The sequence below is a fragment of the Pleurodeles waltl genome, chromosome 10 (assembly GCF_031143425.1).
Source record: "Pleurodeles waltl isolate 20211129_DDA chromosome 10, aPleWal1.hap1.20221129, whole genome shotgun sequence".
NCBI lineage: Eukaryota > Metazoa > Chordata > Amphibia > Caudata > Salamandridae > Pleurodeles > Pleurodeles waltl.
Window position 1 is genome coordinate 204,889,724 of NC_090449.1, and position 19,546 is coordinate 204,909,269.

The following is a 19,546-nucleotide window of genomic DNA, read 5'->3' on the forward strand; positions in this document are numbered from 1 at the left end:
CAAGTCAGCATCAGTATCAGGCAAAAAGTGGGGGGTAACTGCAACAGGGAGCCATTTCTTTACACCTGTCTTCACAGGAACACGGTCCATCACACTACATGAGCAAACACACCAACAGTGCACTGTTGCAGGATCACTCCTTCGCCTTCACACAGCCATTATACCAACTAAAGGTATCTCTGAGTGAAGCTGCAACATAGCTACAGCTGTGCACACAAGGAAGCACGCACTGCTGCCGCGAGCTATATTTTTTACGTGACATAAACTGCTGTATTTGCTGTCCACGCTTCCGTTTGTGTTATAAATCATATAATGCAGGATTCCATGCTTTACCCAAATTGTGTTTTTAATGAAGTATGGTAATAGTCTTTTTACTACACAAAAATCTATGCTGTTGGCATTTGTTGTAAATCTTTGGTTGCCTATTTGTTTGTGTCTGGTTGTTCTCTGCTTGAAAATTTCTCTTTGTAGGACATTAAATAACATTTATTATTGTATGACATTTCTGTCAAAATAAATGACATCCAGCAATCTAATTCTCGGGGCAGATTTGGGGTATAATTATTTATTTTTTAAATAAATGTATCCCACTGCCTGTGAACATACTCCCACTACAGTAATCTCAAAAGTTCAAAGCAAACATCCAAGCTTGCTGTTTGCAGCAGTACCTCAATACCAGTGTGAGTATTTTAGCAGTCTTAGAACGTTCACTGGGCTGGTTGTGACATGTTTACGGTTTTCTCTGTGGCTTTTTTGTACCATATTGAAACTAGCTGATGTGTTCTATTATTTATTGTTCTTTCAGGTTAAAAAGGCAGTACAGGCTTTGCTAGCTTACACAAAAAAGAAGGGCGATGGTGATTCCTTGTTGCTTAATGAACACGAGAAAATCCTTTTGATGGTGACTGTATGGAAAATTCCAGAACAGGATCAATGCATCAAAATGTAATTGTTCATTTCTTTAATGTTCTTTCATTGTTTGTAGTTTCCAGAACAACATTAATATCTTTGTTTCAGTGCCACGTGAGTCGTACTTAAAAATAACAATGCTGTTTCTCTTACCGTTTTTGCTGGATAATGTGTTTTTTTTTTTTTTTTTTTTTTTTAAATAGACTGTTCAGTCTTTCTAAATGAAGGTTCTAGGTTTTGCTAGTAATCATCTGGATATACAGAAAACAGTGATGTGCTCTATCATTGTAGGTCAAGTGATCTGTGTTTTACAAGTTATTGAACCATTAGTTAACTAAGCCATGATTGTTAGATGTGAGACGATCACTTCTAACTTCTTATAAGAATTTACTTAAGACCACAACACTCCAGCACAAGAATATAGAACATAATTAATAATTTTCGAAATATGCAACAGTTTTTTGACCAGTCCATGAAGAAAATCAAACGAAAATACTTTCTTGTTGTAACCTTGTGGTTTATTGACATCAGTAAAAGTCCTCCTTGAATTTGTTCATTCAAATAAGGTCATAGGCAATACTTTTTCGTAGTCAATCCATACAGTAACGACCCGTAGTCAATCCATGCAATAACAGCCAACATGTGTTTCGTCCCAAAGTGACTTTTTCAGGCGTAAACATCCGAGTGTGGACGCTTCGCTTAAGATACAGCAGATATAGGACTTATCATGGTCCTATAAACAGCAGTTAACACCACATAGTTTGGAATTTTGGAATTCACCCAATTTGGGGACATTACGGAAGAAACTGTCTCTGGATCATTAATGAATGATGCTTTAACATACTTCTATAACACAGCTTTCTCTCTTAAGACTGGTTTGAAAGCATACAGGACTCATCACTCTAACTTTTCTGCCTTGAAAAAGTCACATTTTGGATGTTATTGCATGAATTGACTACAGGTTGTTAAGGTATGGCTTGACTATGAAAAAGTATTGCCTATGACCTTATGTGAATGAACAAAGTCAAGGAGGGCTTTTATTGATGTCAATAAACCACGAGGTTACAACAAGAAGGATTTTCATTTGATTTTCTTCAAAGACTGGTCAAAAAACTGTTGGATATTTGGAAAATTATTAATTATGTTCTATATACTTGTGCTGGAGTGCTGTGGTCTTAAGTAAATTCTTAAATGTTGGGTATTCTTGTGATACATACTGTTTTGTCTTGAGGTAGTTGGACATCTTTGACCACGTAGCACCACAACATACTTCCTTATCTCGACAATTGGACACTTATGGAAAGTGCTTCTACGTTACTGTTACTAGCAGTTCTATGTTTATGTTCACTTCTAACTTCTTGTTTGTTTCAGTTACATTGTGTCATGATAGTATGTGACAACTAGTGTGAGATAAGCTTGATAGGCAATTAACTGAATTACGTAGTTGTAGTTGGCAACTGCTCAACAGTTGGTTTAATAATACCAACCCCCCCTTTTTAAAAATTTTTTTTATAAAGTTGTGTGTAGTTGCTAAGAACTCTAACCACAGTACCTCATTGTAATCTACTATTGCTCTAGGATTTCCTACACTGCTTTAAGTTATGGCCTAGTCCTGTGCCTGAATGTTTTTTAAAATGAATTTATAGCTTAATATAGTGTTAATCAGGCCCCATGGGCGTCAGCACTTTAAGGTTGAGAAATAGAATTAAAACAGTTTGTGTCAGCCTGTTACAGCAAAATATTCAGAAAGTCTAGACATACATTCAGAATATATAAATAGAATAGAAATTGCCCTCAATGAGTTGCATATGAAACAATAAGTAAAGTAAGACTACATCATAACATAACTAAAAGTAATAGGAGTGACAACCACAATATGACTACAAGTAAAATAAGTACAAATATTAAGTAAAGGTCAAAACGCGACTGATTTGAGACCTTCATCTAAGAAGATGAATCCTAATGTCAGGAGAGGTGATGTATGAGAAGGAAGGTGGGAGAGAGGGAGATAATGTCTGACAGCGTCATATACTTGGAAGTGATATTCAAAGTGAAGACTTTTAATGTCCTGTTTGAAAGAAGAGTAGGATGATTATCCAGGCTAACCAGAAGGAAATATTTCAGAATTTAGTCAGCTCGCCCTCTCCCTCTCATCCCCAACCAAAAAAGGTTGCATTGCTGGATTTCACTGCAGAATCGAGACATGCCTCATCTATGCTTCTCTGCACAGACTAAACATATGAGATATGGAAATCGCTGTTTTACATACTCTGTTGCACTTCAGGATATTAGCTAACGTTTTACCCTGAATATGATAGAAGATAACCAACCCTAACAAATATTTTGTATCAATTGCAGACCTCTTCCTCATGGAATTCGACCAGAGACATCAGAAGTTTGCCTTTTCACAAGGGATGAACCTAACATGACTGCAGAACAGACTGAAGCATTCTATAAAAAGCTCCTAAATCAACATGGAATCAAACATATTACCCAGGTAAAGGAGATACATCTGTTTCTGGCATGGATATAGCTTTGTTCCAAAAGAGAGGCTCATTGTCACTGATCTTTCTGCGTCCTTCTGCTAAGCCCTCTTTCAAGTAGTGTGCCTTCGGATCTTGTGTATAAAACCTGTGCATGCTCTTCTTTCTTACTCTGGTTATTCCTTATTTAGATGGCATTAGGAAACAGAATGCTGGAGAAGTAGAATCATGAATCATGAATCGCGAAGTAACAAGTGGAGAGTTAGAAACGTTTTGGTGATTGAGTGAGGCTATGTGAATGCTTCATCCATGCTTCCCTGCACTGAATAAATGTATGAGATCATATGCTTTTGATCCTGTCGTCACATTCAGGCTTTTGAGAAGTACCCTCTCTGGTCTACTTCAACAATGTAGAGGGCCATCTTAAGCGTATCTCTGTTTCACTTGTTGCCTTTTGTCACCTTGAGCCTTCATGTCTCTTGATCCTAATTCTTTTTTAAGTACAATTTGTGAGGACCAGAAATAGCTGTTAAGTCCTCCAAAGTCCAACTGTCCTATGCCTTTTTCAGATTGTCTTCCTTTATCATTCTCCCTCCAACCTGAATCATTTTGTATATTTCACCACTCAGTGTTTTGTCTAACTGCACACGGTAAAATATTTTCCATCTCCTCACAGGTTTCAGTAAAAGTTTACTTTTTTACACCAAAAGCAACCACAGTGTCTTTGTTTTCTGTGGTCACAGATCATCTGCATCTTGGTAATGCCTTTGGACTCAATGAAGTTTCTGAAAGCTTGCATACCTTTCATTATGTTTTTTAATTCTGTCTGTTGCCCGATCTCAGGCACCTCAGTGGGATGTGGTAGTGGACCAGCTTCTCGTTTGCAAACGCACCTTATTGTTTGTGTGTATGTTCTTTTATTTAATGATGGCAACAACTGGGGTAGCTAATAGAGCTTATTATTTAAGGTAGGATATGCCACCTGTCAGTTGAAGTTCAACCTTTTTACTGACTTTTGTTATGTTATCTGTATCTTTTTTTTTTTTTTTTAATACGCTTATCACCCATGATGGTATTCCAGTGCTTGTAGTGGGTGAGTCGGGCCCGCCTGGTGTGCTTACTCGAAAAGCCAGGTCTTCAGCTTCTTGCGGAAGTCAAGAAGAGAGGGGAAGGTTCTGATGCGTTCTGGGAGATCGTTTAAGGCTTTAGCAGCCAAGTATGAGCGGGCATGACCCCCTGCTCTTCTATATGCTGTGGTGTGTGCTCTTGGGTGTCTGGCTGAGCAGAGGTTACAGGAAGGTAGATGGAAATGAATGTGACTGTTCAAGTCGCAGGGCCTGTGTTGTGGAGTGCTGTGGTGGGTGGGGAGTTTGAAGTGTGCATGCTTGTATCGAGAGCCAGTGGCATTTCTCATGTATAGCGTTATGTGAAGACTGCGTGGCCGGTTGCTTATTAGCTTGACTGCAGCGTTATTCCTGTGTTACTGGGTGTTCCCATAGTCTAATCTGCTAGTGATGAAGACTTGTGATTTTTTTTCCTAGTGCTGTCCAGAAACGATTTGAAGATTTTCTTTAGCATCCTCAGGGTGTTGAAGTAGGATAAGTTTGTTTATAAAGGTTCTGAGGCTTCTTGCTTGTGAGCTGGCCATGGTCGGGCCTGAGGTCTGTAGGCCACCTGGTGGAGTTTATTGGTGAGGAATCTTTCCTGTGGTGTTGAGAGCTGGTATTTAGTGAGTAGGCTAGAAAGACACTGTTGGGTGACTTTTTCTAGGACCTTGTCAGGGTAAGGAAGGAGGGATATCACTCGGTAGTTGGCAAGCTTGCTTGAGTTGGCCGAGGTTTTCTTTAGGAGGGCACTGACTGCTGCATGCTTTTATGGTTTTGGAAAGGTTGCTGTACTGATGGGGGCGTTGAGGATGGGAGGTGGATGCCTCACTGATGGGGGTTGCTTCTTTGTCAAAAGTGGAGGGGGTGATGGTTCAGACAGGATCCCGGAGTGTAATGTCTTTGATTGCTGTGGTTTTCTTTATGCTGATGGTGCCGTGGGTTTATTGCCTTGTTTTGGGAGGCTCTTTTGAGGTTCAAGGGGTCTTTTTATGGGGTTAAGATGCTGTATATGGTTGGGATCCTGCTGCAGAAACAGTATTAGAGGTCATTGCATAGGTCTTGTGATGGGGTTGGTTGCTACAATGGTTGTGGTAAAATCATTGACCATTGCAAAGATTTCTTTGCTGCTGTTGGAGCTGGGGTTTATTAGTTTGGTTTTGGCGTTTGGATTTGGCATACCTCTGTCCACAGTGTTTTGGGGAGAACCCTATAGATCATATTACAGTAGGCCATGCATGCACTGACTAGTTATCTGGTTGGTTCGTTCCATTCAGTGATTTAATTTGAAACGGCTGTAAGACTTTTAAGACTAGGCATGTTTGACAGTCCGTTCCTTTAAACTACTGTGTTTACTTGTGGGCGAAGGGCAGGTCTGTACCTATATTCTTGATTTTATTTGTTAGGGAAGGGTCTGTGCCCCTGGATTGGGGGTCTTGGTGAGTAGATGTAACAACCCTGATACTTTGACCTTTAATCCCTCTGGATAAAATGGGAGTTTTGACCAGTAAGCACTCCTGGATTAAATATTGTTTTGGACAGCAGATTCTACTACCAGACGTTCTAGATATGATAGAAGTAACTTTTGATAAGTCCCAATGAAAAAGGGCCTTACAAAACAGTGATGAGCTGCCACACCGCTCCTCTGAACATTTCCTCAGTAATGTTTTTAAGGAACTTTTGGCTTAAAATTATTGGCATGTATTACATATAATGTAAAAGAAAAAAAAGGTTTTTCGTTGGTGTCTTATTATTCTTGCTCTGCTTTCGAGAAGATTATAAAAGCTATAGCATTGCTACAGCAACATAAAATACTCTGCAACTTTTAGCTGACAGCAGTATTTACTGACTCGCCATTCATCACTTCTTGACATTGTTCCGTTCCTGCCCATTTCAACACCAATGACAATTGCAGACTACGTCATAATATTTGTAGGTTCTGCTCTTGTCTGCGCTGCTGCAGAATGTTGTTCTATGTGTGGTGGACTTGTCCCTCTCAGATATATTACATATTTCAGCAGATGGCCGAACCATATTGTTGTTTGCTAATCTCCTATTATGTTTTGACCTTGATGTACCTCAGATGCTCTTTGTTTAACTGTATAGTCATTGGATGACAACAGTAGTCATTTGTAAATCGGACAACAGTTAATTTTGTTAGTAACCTCTACCTTTGGAAATCACCAGCTGATGATATTTGGTATTTTAAATTGTGATAAAACGAAATTACACATTTTTCACTATCCCATGAATAGAATGTGGCCTTGAGGACATCAATCTTACATACAATGCATAAATCAATTATGAGATTTTTGTTGTGTCGCTCTACATTTAAAAATATCCATAATAAAATATAGACTATAACCCTTAAATAAGTAGGAAATGTTTTAGGCCAAGGTTTGTGGATTTTTTGCCAGCCAACATTGGAGTAATTTTATATTATTGTATGGTTTAAATTTCCATTAGCAACTTTCCCATATAATTTTTTTATACTGCTAACTAACAGATAAACACATGCCTAAAATAACTTACTGTGTTTAAAGATCGTCATTCAGGTGACCATTAAATCTTCATTTTGCATTATAAGTTAATACTACAAAGCAGAGAAAATGTGTACTGAACGGCTGTCTTTTTTTTTCCGAAACACACTTTCCATCTTTGAAAATAACATTGCTCTCCTGACATACAGTATATAACTTTGACCTTTCATTGCTTTTGGTAAATAGTTGTGTGGATTTTAAAACTGGAACGATGGGAAACTTTTTTAAAGGGTTTAGCACACCATTTTGCAAACGTTGAAGGGAGAAAATTAGGTGTAGGACAAGACATGCACTCTTTCTGTAGTTCAAAATCTCGTCAAACAATGTGGATTTTCTAGCTCTATACGCACACACAAACACAGTATCGACATTCAAGAAACTTTACTACAGGTAACTACCTTTCCTGGAAATCATGTTCTTGGTTTTCTAATGTTCCTGTGTCAGATTACTGTTTATCTTGCCCGTCTCTTAAAGATGCTGGTGTTTGCATCTGTTCTTGAGTAGGAGAGCACTTGAAGTATCTCACTACTCTTTATATCTTTAAAGATTGGTTTGGGTCGTACAGTTCCACAATTTTGTGGCCTTTGATTATGGAATTATAAATCAATACTTTTGCATCAGACCCTCATTAAGGATGGTGCCATTCTTCAAAAACACCAATGTCGGAACCAATTAAATCAAGTGTAATGGCTTTGTGGTTTCATATTGACGGCAAGGCCACTGCAGAAGGTGGACTTCAACCCTCCAAAAAGTGTTTGGTTTGATGACTCTTCGCAGTCACTTGGAAACACACCCTCTAATTAGTCTGCAGCACTACATGTTAGTGTATATAACCAGCATATAGCATAACGTTTCCTTTAATAGAAAAGTGAAACTCTTATTTTTTTTAACTGAGCTCAACAGAGGGTCGCAGTGTATCATTTGGTGCCAAATAACTGTCGAGCTATATACAATAACACATTTGTCATTCCCAGCGCTGGGCATTTATGAAACTGCAAATGAACCTTCTGTTTAGGGAAAGTCTTCGTAGAAGGTTGAATGCTGGCGTTGATATATTTCTTTGTTAGCCTTGATATATTTCTTTGTTAGCCTTGGAAGTTTCCACCGCAGGAGTTGCTACGCCAAGCTTGAACAAAACAAGAGATTTGATGGCAGGATAATTGACTCAGCTGTCCTAAAGCTTTATTTTTAATGGTTGCTTGCAATCCGATAGAAACATTGTCAGAATGTTGCTATGTGATTACATGTTTCCTGTGAGTTCTAATAGTGGGCTCTCTATCATTGTGGAGTAGCATGCTTCAGGTTTCTGTAAGCCACTGTCACCTTTACAACTTCCTAACTGCTAAAGGTGTTGATATCAACAGTTTTCTGGCCTTGAACCATGCCCATCCTTCTTGGCTAAGAGTATGTCACCTAGTTTCTCAGTACCTACTCCATCACTTAGAGAAGACCAGAAGTTATGTTAAATGTCTGGAACATGTCACTCGATACAGTTTGTCTTTATACAGTGATGCTCTTACAATGAATTGAGCATGAGAAGCATCTCTGTAAGTAAGAACAAAACGATAGTGCTAAATTAGAATCATTTCAAATATAAAACCACTCTGTTTCCTGTTGTCTTTACTCATTTAAAGCAGCATGTGTAGTATTATGATAAATACTAGGTTTGGTAGGGCAAGAAACAGTTTTTGTTCTTGCTGTCTATTTACAATCTCTGCATCAAAAATGCTGTTTTAGACATAACTGTTGCACAGTTAACATTTGTTACAGCATATCCTGATTCCAGTTGGAAAAAAAAATCTAGTTAAACAGAGGCCGTAGTTTTTTTTTTTTTTTTTTTTTTTTTTTTTTTTTTTACAATGCTGTGTGGAAACAAAAAAATAATAATTGGCCCTTACTTCTGCTAAATGGGAACACACATTTTTTTTACCTTAAAATTGTAATGACATTTTGGTGTTTTTTGCAGCCTGCATTACTGGTACCGTGCTGCTGTTAATAGCAGAGAAGTAGGTGTCCGTCTCTTAAGAACTCGACCTGTATGATGGGGAACATGGTTTTCAGAGATCGGTACTCCATTTGTAGTGAAAGAGCAAAGGTGGAGCTGCAAACTAAGTACAGTATTTGGTATTTTAGAAGGTAGTGAAATGGGTGGACAAAGTTCTCTTGTAGTCCGGCACATAATTTCCCTTCATCTTGTATTAATGCATCACAATATGTGCTATGGCTTCATAAGTTACGGTAAAGAAACTATTGAAAACGTTCAGTCCCCCTTCTTCCTCTACATACAGCAACTGTCCGTAAACATTTAATGTATTTTCTCATTCAAAGCCTAACGTCACACCATCACTCTCGTCAGCTGTGGGACTTGGGGGGGGTAAATGTATCGATTAGGTAGAGTCAGCATAAAATATGTGGTTGGGGCCACTCTGGGAAGGAGATAGGCTTTGTTTCCCATGCTGTCTGGCTGCCACAGTGTCCCTCCAACAATGTAGCATGATTTCATGAGACTGTAATTCTTTTAACTACCCTCTCCAGATGTTTGTCCATCACTCATTTATCTGATTTCTCAGTCATACTGTTGCTCCCTCCTAGTCTCTCATGCTCCCGTTTTCTTGACAACAACACTATTGTTCAGTCCTGTAAAATTCGTTTGGGGGAATGATCATCCTGTCACAACACTGCCTTCTCCTTTCATTCTCAGTTTCCTCCTTTCTCCCTAAGTACTTTGAAGAGGTTATTAGTTTACCATAAAGCACTATTCCAGTGGACTAATTTGAAATGTAAAAAATGTAAATGTTGTCACTGTTTATTTTCAGCTCATCTAATGTTTTGGACCCAACCCATATGGCCTTCAGAGTGCTGTGCATGATTTGTGTGTGTGTATATATGTGTGTGTGTGTGTGTATATATATATATATGTGTGTGTGTATATATATATATATATATATATATATATATATAATTTCACTTTAAAAAAACAAAGGTTACTGGGACATTATAGTTATGCTCACATTGTAAACATACAAAACCATAGAAATTCACCTGTTCTAGTTAGTTATCTCAAGTAACTAAAATTCTTGCCACCCCCCTCCCCCTCCTCATAGTTCCTCGGCCAGGCACAGTTTTCTCCTCATAAAATCTACTTCAGAAAAGTGTACTGCAAATATTACATTGATATTAACTAGGATGTTATCAAAGGAGTCACGAGTGCCGGAATTTGTGGGGTAATTGGCAGTGCATGGCGAGAGCGTGAGTTATAGTTACTTGAGATAACTCTTAACAGGTGAATTTCTATGGTTTTGTTTGTTTAATATGTGAGCTAATCTTTCCTTGTTTTTTCAGAGAATTTCTATGTTTTGTTTTTATAATGTATAGTAATTTTCATTACTATGCTAATCCAACCACCACCGTGCACAGCCTTTGGCTGTGTGCAGCAGCGGTTGGTCTTTGGGCTAGGCCCTGACCCCCAACTCCTATAAGCACCCAACCTTGTGCTGTGCACGGCATTCAGCCATCTGTGGTGGGGATTGGCTGCAAGAAAAATGTATGTCAATTAAAAAGAGTGAGATCACCTTTCAGCATGAACCTTAAACTTTTGAAGTTTAAAAGGAATTAAAGAAGAAAAACAACCATGGGCACACCTGGAGCAGAATCTTCAACTGTTAGTATGAGGGTCTATGACCTTAACCTTTAGGTCACAAGTGACTTCTTACTGTGATGCTTACTTACCTACCTATGACTGTTAACCCACGATTGGAAAGAAACGTTGTAAGGAAATGCCTCCTTGGCATGGTTGCCCCCTGACTTTTTGCCTTTGCTGATGCTATGTTTACAATTGAAAGTGTGCTGTGGCCTGCTAACCAGGCCCCAGCACCAGTGTTCTTTCCCTAACCTGTACTTTTGTATCCACAATTGGCAGACCCTGGCATCCAGATAAGTCCCTTGTAACTGGTACTTCTAGTACCAAGGGCCCTGATACCAAGGAAGGTCTCTAAGGGCTGCAGCATGTCTTATGCCACCCTGGAGACCTCTCACTCAGCACAGACACACTGCTTGCCAGCTTGTGTGTGCTAGTGAGGACAAAACGAGTAAGTCGACATGGCACTCCCCTCAGGGTGCCATGCCAGCCTCTCACTGCCTATGCAGTATAGGTAAGACACCCCTCTAGCAGGCCTTACAGCCCTAAGGCAGGGTGCACTATACCATAGGTGAGGGTACCAGTGCATGAGCATGGTACCCCTACAGTGTCTAAACAAAACCTTAGACATTGTAAGTGCAGGGTAGCCATAAGAGTATATGGTCTGGGAGTCTGTCAAACACGAACTCCACAGCACCATAATGGCTACACTGAAAACTGGGAAGTTTGGTATCAAACTTCTCAGCACAATAAATGCACACTGATGCCAGTGTACATTTTATTGTAAAATACACCCCAGAGGGCACCTTAGAGGTGCCCCCTGAAACCTATCCGACTATCTGTGTAGGCTGACTGGTTCCAGCAGCCTGCCACACTAGAGACATGTTGCTGGCCCCATGGGGAGAGTGCCTTTGTCACTCTGAGGCCAGTAACAAAGCCTGCACTGGGTGGAGATGCTAACACCTCCCCCAGGCAGGAGCTGTAACACCTGGCGGTGAGCCTCAAAGGCTCACCCCTTTGTCACAGCCCAGCAGGGCACTCCAGCTTAGTGGAGTTGCCCGCCCCCTCCGGCCACGGCCCCCACTTTTTGCGGCAAGGCTGGAGGGAACAAAGAAAGCAACAAGGAGGAGTCACTGGCCAGTCAGGACAGCCCCTAAGGTGTCCTGAGCTGAGGTGACTCCGACTTTTAGAAATCCTCCATCTTGCAGATGGAGGATTCCCCCAATAGGGTTAGGATTGTGACCCCCTCCCCTTGGGAGGGGGCACAAAGAGGGTGTACCCACCCTCAGGGCTAGTAGCCATTGGCTACTAACCCCCCAGACCTAAACACGCCCTTAAATTTAGTATTTAAGGGCTACCCTGAACCCTAGAAAATTAGATTCCTGCAACTACAAGAAGAAGGACTGCCTAGCTGAAAAACCCCTGCAGAGGAAGACCAGAAGACGACAACTGCCTTGGCTCCAGAAACTCACCGGCCTGTCTCCTGCCTTCCAAAGATCCTGCTCCAGCGACGCCTTCCAAAGGGACCAGCGACCTCGACATCCTCTGAGGACTGCCCCTGCTTCGAAAAGACAAGAAACTCCCGAGGACAGCGGACCTGCTCCAAAGAAAAGCTGCAACTTTGTTTCCAGCAGCTTTAAAGAACCCTGCAAGCTCCCCGCAAAAGGCGTGAGACTTGCAACACTGCACCCGGCGACCCCGACTCGGTTGGTGGCGATCCAACACCTCAGGAGGGACCCCAGGACTACTCTAAGACTGTGAGTACAAAAACCTGTCCCCCCTGAGCCCCCACAGCGCCGCCTGCAGAGGGAATCCCGAGGCTTCCCCTGACCGCGACTCTTTTGAATCCAAAGTCCCGACACCTGGGAGAGACCCTGCACCCGCAGCCCCCAGGACCTGAAGGACCGGACTTTCACTGGAGGAGTGACCCCCAGGAGTCCCTCTCCCTTGCCCAAGTGGAGGTTTCCCCGAGGAACCCCCCCCTTGCCTGCCTGCAGCGCTGAAGAGATCCCTAGATCTCCCATTGACTTCCATTACAAACCCGACGCTTGTTTCTACACTGCACCCGGCCGCCCCCGCGCTGCTGAGGGTGAAATTTCTGTGTGGGCTTGTGTCCCCCCCGGTGCCCTACAAAACCCCCCTGGTCTGCCCTCCGAAGACGCGGGTACTTACCTGCAAGCAGACCGGAACCGGGGCACCCCCTTCTCTCCATTCTAGCCTATGTGTTTTGGGCACCACTTTGAACTCTGCACCTGACCGGCCCTGAGCTGCTGGTGTGGTGACTTTGGGGTTGCTCTGAACCCCCAACGGTGGGCTACCTTGGACCAAGAACTGAACCCTGTAAGTGTCTTACTTACCTGGTAAAACTAACAAATACTTACCTCCCCTAGGAACTGTGAAAATTGCACTAAGTGTCCACTTTTAAAACAGCTATTTGTGAATAACTTGAAAAGTATACATGCAATTTTGATGATTTGAAGTTCCTAAAGTACTTACCTGCAATACCTTTCGAATGAGCTATTACATGTAGAATTTGAACCTGTGGTTCTTAAAATAAACTAAGAAAAGATATTTTTCTATATAAAAACCTATTGGCTGGATTTGTCTCTGAGTGTGTGTACCTCATTTATTGTCTATGTGTATGTACAACAAATGCTTAACACTACTCCTTGGATAAGCCTACTGCTCGACCACACTACCACAAAATAGAGCATTAGTATTATCTATTTTTACCACTATTTTACCTCTAAGGGGAACCCTTGGACTCTGTGCATGCTATTCCTTACTTTGAAATAGCACATACAGAGCCAACTTCCTACATTGGTGGCAGCGGTGGGATACAAGACTTTGCATTTGCTGGACTACTCAGCCAATACCTGATCACACGACAAATTCCAAAATTGTCATTAGAAATTGATTTTTTGCAATTTGAAAAGTTTTCTAAATTCTTAAAAGACCTGCTAGGGCCTTGTGTTAGATCCTGTTTAGCATTTCTTTTAGAGTTTAAAAGTTTGGTAAAAGTTTGAATTAGATTCTAGAACCAGTTTTAGTTTCTTAAAAAGTATTCCAACTTTTAGAAGCATAATGTCTAGCACAGATGTGAATGTGGTGGAACTCGACACCACACCTTACCTCCATCTACAGATGAGAGAGCTAAGGTCACTCTGTAAACTAAAGAAAATAGCAATGGGCCCCAAACCTACCAAAGTACAGCTCCAGGAGCTTTTGGCAGAGTTTGAAAAGGCCAACCCCTCTGAGGATGGCAACTCAGAGGATGAAGATAGTGACTTGGAGGGAAATTCCCCCCCTCCAGTCCTACTTAGGGAGAGCAGGGCTTCTCAAGCCCTGACTCCACAAATAATAGTCAGAGATGCTGGTTCCCTCACAGGAGGGACCAACAACTCTGAAATCACTGAGGATAACTCCAGTGAAGAGGACATCCAGTTAGCCAGGATGGCCAAAAGATTGGCTTTGGAAAGACAGATCCTAGCCATAGAGAGGGAAAGACAAGAGATGGGCCTAGGACCCATCAATGGTGGCAGCAACATAAATAGGGTCAGAGATTCTCCTGACATGTTGAAAATCCCTAAAGGGATTGTAACTAAATATGAAGATGGTGATGACATCACCAAATGGTTCACAGCTTTTGAGAGGGCTTGTGTGACCAGAAAAGTGAACAGATCTCACTGGGGTGCTCTCCTTTGGGAAATGTTCACAGGAAAGTGTAGGGATAGACTCCTCACACTCTCTGGACAAGATGCAGAATCTTATGACCTCATGAAGGGTACCCTGATTGAGGGCTTTGGATTCTCCACCGAGGAGTACAGGATTAGGTTCAGGGGGGCTCAAAAATCCTCGAGCCAGACCTGGGTTGACTTTGTTGACTACTCAGTGAAAACACTAGATGGTTGGATTCACGGCAGTGGTGTAAGTAATTATGATGGGCTGTACAATTTATTTGTGAAAGAACACCTGTTAAGTAATTGTTTCAATGATAAACTGCATCAGCATCTGGTAGACCTGGGACCAATTTCTCCCCAAGAATTGGGAAAGAAGGCGGACCATTGGGTCAAGACAAGGGTGTCCAAGACTTCAACAGGGGGTGACCAAAAGAAAGGGGTCACAAAGACTCCCCAGGGGAAGAGTGATGAGACAACCAAAACTAAAAATAGTAAAGAGTCTTCTACAGGCCCCCAAAAACCTGCACAGGAGGGTGGGCCCAGAGCCTCTTCACAAAACAATGGGTACAAGGGTAAAAACTTTGATCCCAAAAAGGCCTGGTGTCATAGCTGTAAACAGCATGGACACCAAACTGGAGACAAGGCCTGTCCCAAGAAAGGTTCCACTCCAAACTCCCATCCAGGTAACACTGGTATGGCTAGTCTCCAAGTGGGATCAACAGTGTGCCCAGAGCAAATCAGGGTCCACACTGAAGCTACTCTAGTTTCTGAGGGTGGGGTGGATTTAGCCACACTAGCTGTCTGGCCGCCTAACATGCAAAAATACAGACAGCAACTCTTAATTAATGGGACTAGAATAGAGGGCCTGAGGGATACAGGTGCCAGTGTCACCATGGTGACAGAGAAACTGGTTTCCCCTGGCCAATACCTGACTGGAAAAACTTACACAGTCACCAACGCTGACAATCAGAGAAAAGTACATCCCATGGCAATGGTTACTTTAGAATGGGGAGGGGTCAATGGCCTGAAACAGGTGGTGGTCTCCTCAAATATCCCAGTGGACTGTCTGCTTGGAAATGACCTGGAGTCCTCAGCATGGGCTGAGGTAGAACTAAAAACCCATGCAGCAATGCTGGGTATCCCTGAACTGGTGTGTGTGAAAACAAGAGCACAGTGCAAGGCACAGGGTGAAAAAGTAGAGCTGGAGTCTGGAAAAATGGCCCAGCCTACCAAGAGAACAGGAAAGTCAGTTGGGAAACCAACTGCAACACAGCAAAAGAAAGGGAACCTCTCTTCTCAGGAAGAAGTTCTGCCCTCTGAGGGAACTGAGCCTTTGGAGCTTGAACCTTATCAGGTTGAGCTCTTAGGCCCAGGGGGACCCTCAAGGGAGGAGCTGTGTAAGGGACAAGAAACCTGTCCCTCTCTTGAAGGCCTTAGGCAGCAAGCTGCTGAAGAGTCCAAAGGCAAGAAAAATGGAACACATAGGGTCTATTGGGAAGATGGGCTCCTGTACACTGAGGCCAGAGACCCCAAACCTGGTGCCACTAGGAGAGTGGTAGTGCCTCAGCTGTTCAGAGAGTTCATCCTAACATTGGCCCATGACATTCCCCTTGCTGGACATTTGGGACAAACCAAGACGTGGGAGAGGTTAGTCAACCACTTCTACTGGCCCAATATGTCCAACATGGTTAAGGAGTTTTGCCTCTCCTGCCCCACCTGTCAAGCCAGTGGTAAGACAGGTGGGCATCCAAAGGCCCCCCTCATTCCCCTTCCTGTGGTGGGGGTGCCCTTTGAAAGAGTGGGTGTGGACATAGTTGGTCCACTGGAACCTCCCACAGCCTCAGGAAATATGTATATCCTGGTAGTAGTGGATCATGCTACCAGGTATCCTGAAGCTATTCCCCTTAGGTCGACTACTGCCCCTGCAGTAGCCAAGGCCCTCATTGGTATCTTTACCAGAGTGGGTTTCCCTAAGGAGGTGGTGTCTGACAGAGGTACCAACTTCATGTCAGCATACCTAAAGCACATGTGGAATGAGTGTGGAGTGACTTATAAATTCACTACACCTTACCATCCACAAACTAATGGCTTAGTTGAGAGATTCAACAAGACATTAAAGGGCATGATCATGGGGCTCCCAGAAAAACTCAAAAGGAGATGGGATGTCCTCCTGCCATGTCTGCTTTTCGCTTACAGGGAGGTACCACAGAAGGGAGTAGGGTTCTCACCCTTTGAACTTCTGTTTGGTCATCCTGTAAGGGGACCACTTGCCCTTGTTAAAGAAGGCTGGGAGAGACCTCTCCATGAGCCTAAACAGGACATAGTGGACTATGTACTTGGCCTTCGCTCTAGAATGGCAGAGTACATGGAAAAGGCAACCAAAAACCTTGAGGCCAGCCAACAACTCCAGAAGTTTTGGTATGACCAAAAGGCTGCACTGGTTGAGTTCCAACCAGGGCAGAAAGTCTGGGTTCTGGAGCCTGTGGCTCCCAGGGCACTCCAGGACAAATGGAGTGGCCCTTACCCAGTGCTAGAGAGGAAGAGTCAGGTCACCTACCTGGTGGACCTGGGCACAAGCAGGAGCCCCAAGAGGGTGATCCATGTGAACCGCCTTAAGCTCTTCCATGACAGGGCTGATGTGAATCTGTTAATGGTAACAGATGAGGATCAGGAGGCAGAGAGTGAACCTCTCCCTGATCTTCTGTCATCAGACCCAAAAGATGGCACAGTAGATGGAGTGATCTACTCAGACACCCTCTCTGGCCAACAGCAGGCTGATTGTAGGAGAGTCCTACAACAGTTTCCTGAGCTTTTCTCCCTAACCCCTGGTCAGACACACCTGTGTACCCATGATGTGGACACAGGAGACAGCATGCCTGTCAAGAACAAAATCTTCAGACAGTCTGACCATGTTAAGGAAAGCATCAAGATGGAAGTCCACAAGATGCTGGAATTGGGAGTAATTGAGCGCTCTGACAGCCCCTGGGCTAGCCCAGTGGTCTTAGTCCCCAAACCTCACACCAAAGATGGAAAGAAAGAGATGAGGTTTTGTGTGGACTACAGAGGGCTCAACTCTGTCACCAAGACAGATGCCCATCCAATTCCAAGAGCTGATGAGCTCATTGATAAGTTAGGTGCTGCCAAATTTCTAAGTACCTTTGACTTGACAGCAGGGTACTGGCAAATAAAAATGGCACCTGGAGCAAAAGAAAAGACAGCATTCTCCACACCTGATGGGCATTATCAGTTTACTGTTATGCCCTTTGGTTTAAAGAATGCCCCTGCCACCTTCCAAAGGTTGGTGAATCAAGTCCTTGCTAGCTTGGAGTCCTTTAGCACAGCTTATCTGGATGATATTGCTGTCTTTAGCTCCACCTGGCAGGATCACCTGGTCCACCTGAAGAAGGTTTTGAAGGCTCTGCAATCTGCAGGCCTCTCTATCAAGGCATCCAAATGCCAGATAGGGCAGGGAACTGTGGTTTACTTGGGCCACCTTGTAGGTGGAGGCCAAGTTCAGCCACTCCAACCCAAGATCCAGACCATTCTGGACTGGGTAGCTCCAAAAACCCAGACTCAAGTCAGGGCATTCCTTGGCTTGACTGGGTACTACAGGAGGTTTGTGAAGGGATATGGATCCATTGTGACAGCCCTCACTGAGCTCACCTCCAAGAAAATGCCCAAGAAAGTGAACTGGACTGTGGACTGCCAACAGGCCTTTGACACCCTGAAACAAGCAATGTGCTCAGCACCAGTTCTCAAAGCTCCAGATTATTCTAAGCAGTTCATTGTGCAGACTGATGCCTCTGAACATGGGATAGGGGCAGTTTTGTCCCAAACAAATGATGATGGCCTTGACCAGCCTGTTGCTTTCATTAGCAGGAGGTTACTCCCCAGGGAGCAGCGTTGGAGTGCCATTGAGAGGGAGGCCTTTGCTGTGGTTTGGTCCCTGAAGAAGCTGAGACCATACCTCTTTGGGACTCACTTCCTAGTTCAAACTGACCACAGACCTCTCAAATGGCTGATGCAAATGAAAGGTGAAAATCCTAAACTGTTGAGGTGGTCCATCTCCCTACAGGGAATGGACTTTATAGTGGAACACAGACCTGGGACTGCCCATGCCAATGCAGATGGCCTTTCCAGGTTCTTCCACTTAGAAAATGAAGACTCTCTTGGGAAAGGTTAGTCTCATCCTCTTTCGTTTGGGGGGGGGTTGTGTAAGGAAATGCCTCCTTGGCATGGTTGCCCCCTGACTTTTTGCCTTTGCTGATGCTATGTTTACAATTGAAAGTGTGCTGTGGCCTGCTAACCAGGCCCCAGCACCAGTGTTCTTTCCCTAACCTGTACTTTTGTATCCACAATTGGCAGACCCTGGCATCCAGATAAGTCCCTTGTAACTGGTACTTCTAGTACCAAGGGCCCTGATACCAAGGAAGGTCTCTAAGGGCTGCAGCATGTCTTATGCCACCCTGGAGACCTCTCACTCAGCACAGACACACTGCTTGCCAGCTTGTGTGTGCTAGTGAGGACAAAACGAGTAAGTCGACATGGCACTCCCCTCAGGGTGCCATGCCAGCCTCTCACTGCCTATGCAGTATAGGTAAGACACCCCTCTAGCAGGCCTTACAGCCCTAAGGCAGGGTGCACTATACCATAGGTGAGGGTACCAGTGCATGAGCATGGTACCCCTACAGTGTCTAAACAAAACCTTAGACATTGTAAGTGCAGGGTAGCCATAAGAGTATATGGTCTGGGAGTCTGTCAAACACGAACTCCACAGCACCATAATGGCTACACTGAAAACTGGGAAGTTTGGTATCAAACTTCTCAGCACAATAAATGCACACTGATGCCAGTGTACATTTTATTGTAAAATACACCCCAGAGGGCACCTTAGAGGTGCCCCCTGAAACCTATCCGACTATCTGTGTAGGCTGACTGGTTCCAGCAGCCTGCCACACTAGAGACATGTTGCTGGCCCCATGGGGAGAGTGCCTTTGTCACTCTGAGGCCAGTAACAAAGCCTGCACTGGGTGGAGATGCTAACACCTCCCCCAGGCAGGAGCTGTAACACCTGGCGGTGAGCCTCAAAGGCTCACCCCTTTGTCACAGCCCAGCAGGGCACTCCAGCTTAGTGGAGTTGCCCGCCCCCTCCGGCCACGGCCCCCACTTTTGGCGGCAAGGCTGGAGGGAACAA

General features: G+C 43.5%; 1 protein-coding gene across 1 annotated transcript in view; it reads left to right on the forward strand.

The window, feature by feature from the left end:
• The window catches only part of RSL1D1 (ribosomal L1 domain containing 1), a 185,522-nt gene that overhangs the window by 32,432 nt on the left and 133,544 nt on the right, over positions 1 to 19,546 (forward strand). The window contains exons 2-3 of the mRNA XM_069210183.1: positions 806 to 945; positions 3,268 to 3,406. Coding sequence (XP_069066284.1) covers positions 806 to 945; positions 3,268 to 3,406 — 279 coding nt within the window. The remainder of the gene's footprint in view (positions 1 to 805; positions 946 to 3,267; positions 3,407 to 19,546) is intronic.